The 8304-nt window shown below is 62.8% G+C and overlaps 1 protein-coding gene and 1 long non-coding RNA gene across 2 annotated transcripts; both read right to left on the reverse strand.

Annotated features, from left to right (window-relative positions):
* Positions 1 to 413: 413 nt before the first annotated feature.
* On the reverse strand, positions 414 to 1557 carry GPR25 (G protein-coupled receptor 25). The gene is given in 2 exon segments (XM_059040306.2): positions 414 to 486; positions 488 to 1557. Coding segments are annotated over 2 exon segments (1119 nt in total). The 5' UTR covers positions 1534 to 1557.
* Positions 1558 to 2638: 1081 nt separating this feature from the next.
* LOC136793165 (uncharacterized) lies at positions 2639 to 8026 on the reverse strand. The gene is made up of 2 exons (XR_010838051.1): positions 7762 to 8026; positions 2639 to 4527 (listed from the first exon to the last, which is right to left on the reverse strand). It is a non-coding gene; the product is annotated as an uncharacterized lncRNA (long non-coding RNA).
* Positions 8027 to 8304: the final 278 nt, after the last annotated feature.

Consider the following 8304-nt stretch of genomic DNA (forward strand, 5'->3'; position numbering starts at 1 on the left):
TAGGGAACAAAGGTAACAGAGCCCAAGACAAGAGTGGCTTTTGGGGGGGCTCCAGCCAGGGCTTCTACCCACGGGGCAGCGAAGGGAGGCCCACTTCCCTTTCCCCTACTTGGCGGACGCTGCGTTGTCCGGGCTGCTGTCGGCTCCATCTCGCAGGACCTTTCTCGGGCTGGAGACAAAGAGCCCAGGGGCCCACGGGGCCGAGCGGGAGAAGGGCTGGTCTCGGCCGCCTGGCGTGGGGGGAGGTGAAGACGCTGAGGTTCTGGGAAAGCTGGTGAAGGAGCCCCGGAGGGTGGAGGCGGTGCCGGCGGAGCCGCTCTCCGCGCTCGCTCGGGCAGGCAGGTAGGGGGTCGGGGGCGGCCCACCTCGCTCTGCCTCCCGCCCCTCTCCGCGCGCCCCGCCGGGCCGGCCGGCTATGGGCGCACGGCCGAGGAGGCGTTCGTCGTCGGCGCTCGGCCCGCACCGCCGCCCGGGCTCCGGAACGGGGCCGTAGTCCTGGGAGACCGAGGACGCCGAGCTGCCCCCGCGCGCCGGGCGCGCCGCGCGCCGGCAGGCCCCGCGCCGCCGCAGCTGCGCGCGGAACGAGCGGTCGAGCAGCAGGTAGATGAGCGGGTTGGCGCAGCTGCTGACGAAGGCCAGGCAGGTGGCGACGGAGAGGCCCCAGCGCAGCGCCAGCAGCAGGCCGCAGGGCAGCGGCAGCGCGCGCAGGCTCGCCAGGTGGAAGACGGCGCGCAGCGCGCAGAAGGGCAGCCAGGAGCCCACGAAGGCGCCCTCGACGGCGACGATGATGCGCAGCGGGCGGCCCCGGGCGCGGCCCAGGAGCGCCGGCCCGCGCAGGCGGCGCGACACGCGGCAGTAGCAGACGACGGTGACGGCCAGGGGCAGCGCCAGGGTCAGCAGCAGCGACAGCAGGCCCAGGCCCTGGAAGGCGTCGGACGGCTCCTCGGCGCACTGGCTGCCGCGGCCCCCGGGGAGCGGCCGCAGGCGGCGGAAGGCCAGCGAGGGCAGGCCGGCCGCCAGCGCCGTGGCCCACACGGCCCCGCACGCGGCCGGCGCGCAGCTCCGGGTGCGGCGGGCGCGCGCGGCCAGCGGGCGGCCCACGGCCAGGTAGCGGTCCACGCTGAGGCCGGCGAGCAGCAGCGCGCCCGCGCAGCGCGTGGCGGCCATGGCGAAGCTGCTGAGCTTGCACAGGCCCTCGCCGAAGGGCCAGAGGCCGCCGCGCGCCGCCGCCGCGGCCCACAGCGGCAGCGAGAGCACGAAGCCCAGGTCGGCGGCCGCCAGGTGCCGCACGAAGGTGTCCACGAGCCGCCGCGGGCCGCTCCGCCCGGCCAGCAGCCACAGCACGAAGGCGTTGCCCGGCAGGCCCACGGCGAAGGCCGCCAGGTAGAGCGCGGGGATGTAGGCGTAGCCGTAGGGCAGGTCCCGGGCCGCGCACGGCTCCAGCTCCAGCTCCAGCTCCTCCGGGGCGCCCGACCCTGAGTAGTCCCAGGGCGCCGTCCCCGCGCTGGGGCTCCAGGGCTCGGTGGGGCGCATGGCCGGCGAGGCCCGGGCGGACGCGGCGTCGAGAGGAAGGGTGGCTCTTCACGGCCGGTGCCCAGCACCTCCCTTCCTGTCACCCCCCGCCCCCCAGGCCGAGGCGACTGGGTGGGCAGGAAGGGGGGGGAGGGGGAGGGGGAGGAGGGGGGAGGGGCAGGCTCCTGGGGCGGAGACGGTGGCCGAAGATTGGGGGCGGGGGGCTTCCCAGCTGGGTCCTTGGAGGAAAAGTCCCCAGGGCCGGCACACCGCCCTGCCTGCCTTGGGAGCCTGGCCTGTCCCTCTCCGTAAGTATCTCGGTTTCTTTGTTCATGAGCCAAGAACGGCAACCGTCTCAGGGGCCTGGTGGCCGGTTGAAAAGGTGCCCAGAGCCCAGGCGGCCCTCATCCCCCCTTGGCCCCTGCCCCCCGCTGCTGTCTGTCTCTGCGAGGAGACGGCACCAGGGGTGAGGGTTTTATCTGGGGAGGGGCCTCCCGCCGCGATTCCCCTGCCTTCTAGGAAAGAGGGGTTCTGCGTCTGTGCACAGCGGGCGTGCTGCGGGGAGCCCGCCCCTGGGGGGCCCTCAAATGGCTCCCCGAGATGCTGGGCTGCGCGCTTTAGCCCAAAGAGTGGCTTTTCTGAGCAACTCAGGTTCTCAGGGAGCCACAAGGGAGGGTTGGACCCTGGAGAGGGAGGGTCAGCGTGTCCAGATGAAAGGGGCGGAGCCTGGAATCCAAATGCCGGCTCTAACTCGCCTCCTGCATCGGCAAAACCTACCGGTTAAACCGGACACAGACCTAAGTTCGGTGCGAAAGACGACACGGGGCGGCACCTGACTCAGCAGCAGATTATTTCTCCTAAACCAGGGCTCAGGGGCTCAGAGGAGGGCGAGGTCCCTCGTGGACTGAGAGAGTGGGCGTGAAGCCCGGCCTTGAAGGAGGCGGCGGGGCCAGGGAGGGGGTGGGGAAGGGCGCGCGGGGATGCCCGAAGACTCCGGTTAGGTCCCAACTCTTCTTAGCAGACTTCCTCCCATGAGCTGCTGCGTAGCAACTGATGTGACAGTGTGTGTGTCCCCCCAGAGCCCCCGCCCCATCGTCACCAGGAATGAATGAACTGTTGGGCCGTCTGGCGTTAAAAATTTGAGGTGGATTATTTATCCATTTTATAGCATACCGTCCCGTTACAGCGAGCTCCTCCGTGTGCAAGGCCCCGTTTGGGCGTCGCAGAGACGCCGTTCTTGACGTTGGAGGGTCACTGATTAGGAGGCCAGGGAGGCAGATCCGTGTGCAGTGGCCAGCGTGCTAGAGGTCAGATGGCCTGGAGTGAATGGTAACAAAGTCCCCCCGGAGCTCAGACGAGAAGCAGCTGCCTCTGATGGGAGGAGTAAGTCAGAAATCTTTCCCGGCGCCTGAGGTCAGTTCCAGAAGGAGCTGAAGGGGGAATTCTTCGAGCAGCAGAGCCCAGGGGGGAGGAGGGTGGCAGGAGGGGACTTGGATGTCACCAGGAGGAGCCACTGGACACGTTGAGGAGGGCACTCCCCCCATCTGCTTTGCACAGGTCAGCGCAGAACTGCGGGCTGGACGGGGAGAAGCTCCAGCCGGGGGACCCCCCCCCCCCCCGCTGTGGGCTGTTGTCACTGTTTGTGTTGGGGAGAGGGAGGGTCGCACATAGGGAACTGGAGGAGGGGACGGAAAGGAGAGGAGCCGTCGAAGAGAATTGTGGCATCGAGGACCTCAGTGCAGAGGAGTCGGCTAGGCCTGGACGGCCAGTGGGGAACGCCACGGGCGCCGCCCGTCCACTGAGGTCGGGGCCACAGAGAGGCTTGTGTGTGCATCCCGTTGCACGTTGATCTGAGGCGGGGTGATGGAATAATTCTTGAGCCACAGCAGGCACTTCTGAGAGTGAAAGAAGCATTATCACAATCAACCCGGGCCATCACCCTGGCCCGTTCTGCACAAACTGGACACGAGGTCACCCTAGCTGTGGCCCCTCTGGTCCATGGAGATCCCCAGGGGTGGCAAAGCCTAAGGAGCAGTGGGTGCGCGTGTCCACGCCGTGGCGGTCAGGGATTTCTCTCCTGGGCCACTTACAAGACGGGAAAGGCAGGCAAGAGAAGAGGCCGGGGAATGGATGGCTCTGGCCCAGCCCTCCACGGCATTCCAGCCCCCAAGCCTGGGTCTCTCCGGCAGAGCCACACGCGGTGTGGACGCCCGAGGGGCCACGGGAAACGTGGAGCAGTTTTCCTGATGTTTGATCACGTGGTTGCTGGCGAGGGACGCTCTCGTCGTGGGGGGCCTGGGGGCCACAGCCTCCTTCCCCAGAAGGCCGGCCGAGGTGGTGCTGCCTCGCAGGGGCCCGGGACAGTCAGGGACAGCCTCTCAGCCTGGGGCATAGAAGGGGCGTGATTCTGAAAGCTCGAGATGAACAGCCAGAAACCTCCAGGTGAAAGAGAGTCGGGCAAAGGGGACCAAGAGGGCCATGGAGGCAGGGGGTGGAGGGGAGGCAGTGGGTTGTTTATTAAAAACACAGAGATTCTTGTTTCCTGGGCTGTGGCCTTGTGGTCCCGAGCGCACGGCGGATCCTCTCTGCCAGGGCCTGGGCGTTGGGCCTTTCCGCACGTCTCTTGGTGGCAGGAAGCAGCTCGGGCCAGAGCTGGGGGCCCCGCTGTGGGCCTGGCCTGCCGCGTGTCCAGCCTGGCTTCAGTGGCTCAGGCCAACTCCATGACACCGGTCTCTCCTCTGCCCGCAGGGTTAGAAACAGTCCATTAATGGAAACTCATTGCAGTCAGCTGAGACTCCAGGCCACTGCTGATGGGTGTCAACACAGCAGAGAGGAAACGGCCCTCCCTCTCTCCATCCCACCCGGGGCCTTCCTACGCCAACGGGCCCTCCTCCCTCTGGACGGCTGGAGCCCGGGGTTAGGGGGGGCTGGTCACCTGGGTCAGCCTCACCCTGTTCGTGGGATTATCAGCTCCTGGGGTGAGGGTGGCTCGCCTTCACCGCGGCTGGTACAAGCCTGAGATCAGAGGAGATACTTAGTAAGTAAATATCCAATGCTTTGAACTAGACGGCTTCCAGGAGTATTTTTATTTTATTTCTGGCCCTTTATGGGCTGTATAGTTAAGCTCTTACCACTTTCCCCCTCGATGTTAATTTTTCTGTACAAATCATCGTCTTAAGTCTTTTGGAAAAATTGTGAAAATCATCTCGCCTTTTTCATCATAAAAACCACAGTCACATCACGTAACGTGGAATAAGAAAAGGCGTCCCAGGGGCTTCCCTGGTGGCGCAGTGGTTGCGAGTCCGCCTGCCGATGCAGGGGACGCGGGTTCGTGCCCCGGTCCGGGAGGATCCCACGTGCTGCGGAGCAGCTGGGCCCGTGAGCCGTGGCTGCTGAGCCTGCGTGTCCGGAGCCTGTGCTCTGTGACGGGAGAGGCCACGATGGTGAGAGGCCCGCGTACCGGAGGGGGAGGAAGAAAAAGCGTCCCAGCCCTCGTGAAGCATGACATGGTGAATTTCTTTCCTACCAGTGAAAGACATTTTCAAAAGTGGAGAATTCGTCTGTAATCCCATTATTCTTGGGTTTTCTATTTTGTCAACATTCCATTTCAGATGTTCTCCACGTACATATATTTTACGCAACTGTTTCACAGGCATGTATGTAATCAGGATGTGCCCTGTTCTATAGTCTGCTTTTCTCAATTCATGCAAATTCACATTTTTCTATGTTGCTGAATTTTCTAATCCCTTAATTTTGGACATTTAGGTTGTTTGCAGTAATTTTTGCTGTTATAGAGATTTGTAATGAATAACTGCACTTATGGCTTTTTTCTTCTTTCACACTGTTCTCAGGGTGTAGATTCCCTCGTGAAGGGCAAAGGCTAGGAGCATTTTCTTGGCTTGATACAAATGCTTGCAGTGATCAGTAATCATCTGGCATTGCAGGAGGGTACGGGTTCAGTGCAATCTTGTTAGAGATATTCATCAGTAAAATATATTTTTCCACTTTAATAGGTAATGAGGTCAAATGGTATCTCATTTTAATCTACATGTCTTTGAAAACAAGAAGACTGAAAATCTTTCTAGATGTAATTCTTCTTATGTGAACTGCCTAATTACGTCTTTCAGACATATATCTATTATAATTCTTTGTATTTCTTATTAATGTGTATGAACTATTTATTTAGGATAAAACATTGTCCCATTTGGTTCAAATATTTTTCCAGACCTTTTTCTTAGTGATTTTAAATTTTTTGTTTTACATTTCCATAGTCATTTGTTGCTTTTAGCAGTTTCAGCTTTAGAGTGTTATTTTCTCTTTGATGATCTAAAAACATTCAATTCTATTCTTGTTAAAATTTTGTATCTTTTTAATTAATTAATTTATTTTTTTTGCGGTACGTGGGCTTCTCACCGTTGTGGCCTCTCCCGCTGCGGATCCGGCACAAGCTCCGGACGCGCAGGCTCAGCGGCCGTGGCTCACGGGCCCAGCCGCTCCGCCGCACGTGGGATCCTCCCGGACCGGGGCACGAACCCGCGTCCCCTGCATCGGCAGGCGGACTCTCAACCACTGTGCCACCAGGGAAGCCCTGTATCTTTTTTTAATCCACCTAGAGTGTAATCATTTTATTTTTTATTTTTTTAGATTTCTGTCGAACTTTCCCAACACCATTAAATTAACAATATTTTTTAAAACCCTGCTGTGTTGTGATGTCAAGTTCATTATGTACACGCCTCACACGCTGTGTCCGAGTGTCTGCTTCCGGCCAGTGAACAAACAGGTCAGATTGTTACTGACTTGAGTTTGGCTCCCACGTCAGTTTTACAACTTGACAGCTGTGTGCAGCTTGGCTCCAGTTCCCGTGTCTTAGAGCGGGCGGGAGAGGGTGTCCCTGAGCAGGTGAGGATCACATTAGAGAGCCCTGGGGAAGGCCCCCCTCCAGCAGGGTCTGAGCAGGGGGTCAAGGGCTCCCGCCCACCCCGGAGCTGCCAGGCTCAGCTTCCCCCAGCCCCATCCCCTCTTTGCTTTCTGTGCACACAGTGGGTGGTGCGTACTGATTTGGAATTGCTCTGGGAACCTACCAAGGGGCCATCCCCATCTGGGGGCTTCTAGCCTCCACCGCCACAGGTCCCTGGGCCTGGGCTCATGGGTGGTGAACTCCACGGGGTGAGCGGGCTTCGGCTGCAGATGCTGACAGGGCTGAGGCACAGACAGGTGGCATTTTGCCAGTTGTGCGGTCGACGGGTTAACGGCCCGTGTGTGTACCTGTGTGTGCGTTGCGTGTGCATCCGAGCATGTGTGCCTGTGTGCGTGTGCAGGGCAGGGAGGGGTGTCCGGGGAAGGAAGGCGGTGGTCCTGCCCCTGCCCGGCCGCGGGGCGGGGCCCCACCCTGGCTGCCCGGGCTGAGCAATGTGTCACATGCTTGACTGTTTCTGAAACTCTCAGCAACTGAACCTGGGTGGCTGGGAAGGGGCATCGGTGTACCCCAGGTGGCCGAGGTGACTCACAGTGAAAGCACCTCGGGGCTGCGACCTCACTGCCGGCCTGCAGGCCTGGGGGTGGGGTGGGGGGATCGGGGGCGGAGGGTGGCTTTCAAGGAAAGGGAGACTCCATGCCCTCCACGGGGCGCACACAGGGCGGCAGGGAAGTCCCTCGGCAGGACCAGGACCCCAGAACGTGTTTGGAAAGGAAGCCACAGCTCTTGGCAGCGATTACTCAGCTCACCCAGGCTGCTCACTAGGACCTGCCATTACTTTCCAGCGATTTCGCTTAACGCTGGCGCGGGAGAGTGGGTGCACGTTTCTAGCCGTCTCAGTAGGAACTGGAGCGGGGTGGGGGAGGGGGCGGCTCCCTCGGTGCTGTGACCCGGGCCGTCCTGCCCCTCCTACCACGGGGTGGGCGCCCCACCTCTCAGGTGACAAAAGACGGGAAGAAAATGACGCCGTGCTTCCTTGAGGACCGCCCTCCCGTTACTGGGGGGGATGAGGTCCACCGCACGGATCAGCGCGACCCCAGGCGGACCGCGGCATCCCGTCCCGGGTGCGCGCGGCGGGGCGGCCTCGCAGGGCACAGGGCTGCGTCGGGGGCGACGTGAAAAGCGGGGCGATGTCCCGGGTGGCCTCCGCGCCGAGCGGTCGGTCCCCGCAGCACCAGCCTCCCCGCGGCCCGTCGGACGCAAGAGGAGCCCTTGCGATAAGCCCAAGGCCGTCCTTACAGGTGGCCTTGCCCACGGCGACCTCGGAGCCTTACCTGGGAAGGTGAGGCCGCCCCGCTTCCTTCCGCGGCGTCTGCCGGGGACCTCCCTTGCGGTCGCCGCGGCGGTGACCGGGCCGGCTGGGGGGCCCGAGGCGAGGCGGCCCGGGCTGTGGGCGGCACACGCTCGAGATGCAGCGGGAGCCCGGGCGCAGCTGCGAGGGCCGCCCGACGCGAGGCTGGGGGCCGAGGGAGGCGAGGGCGGGACACGCGACGGGGGGCCGGGCCTGGGCGCCCTCCGCGCTGCGCGGGGGAAGGAGGAACGGACGCTCTAGAAAATGTCGGCCTCGGTGGCCCGAGGCTGCCGGGAGGGAGCTGCTTCCACTGCGAGGCTGCGCCTCGGGTCCCGTGCAGGTCGAGCTGGGCGTGGCCGTGAACTCGGGTCGGGGCCCAGGCCGGACGCGCGGTGGCGGCGGGGGGCGGGGCGGGGGGCGGGGCGGGGGCGGAGCTCTGAGGCGCGGGGGAAGGTGGTCGCGGGGGAAGGTGGGGGGGCCAGAGGGAAGGTCAGAAGGTCACCGCCGTGATGACCCCGCAGTTTGG

Source organism: Kogia breviceps, chromosome 1 (genome assembly GCF_026419965.1).
Source record: "Kogia breviceps isolate mKogBre1 chromosome 1, mKogBre1 haplotype 1, whole genome shotgun sequence".
In the NCBI taxonomy this organism is placed as follows: domain Eukaryota; kingdom Metazoa; phylum Chordata; class Mammalia; order Artiodactyla; family Physeteridae; genus Kogia; species Kogia breviceps.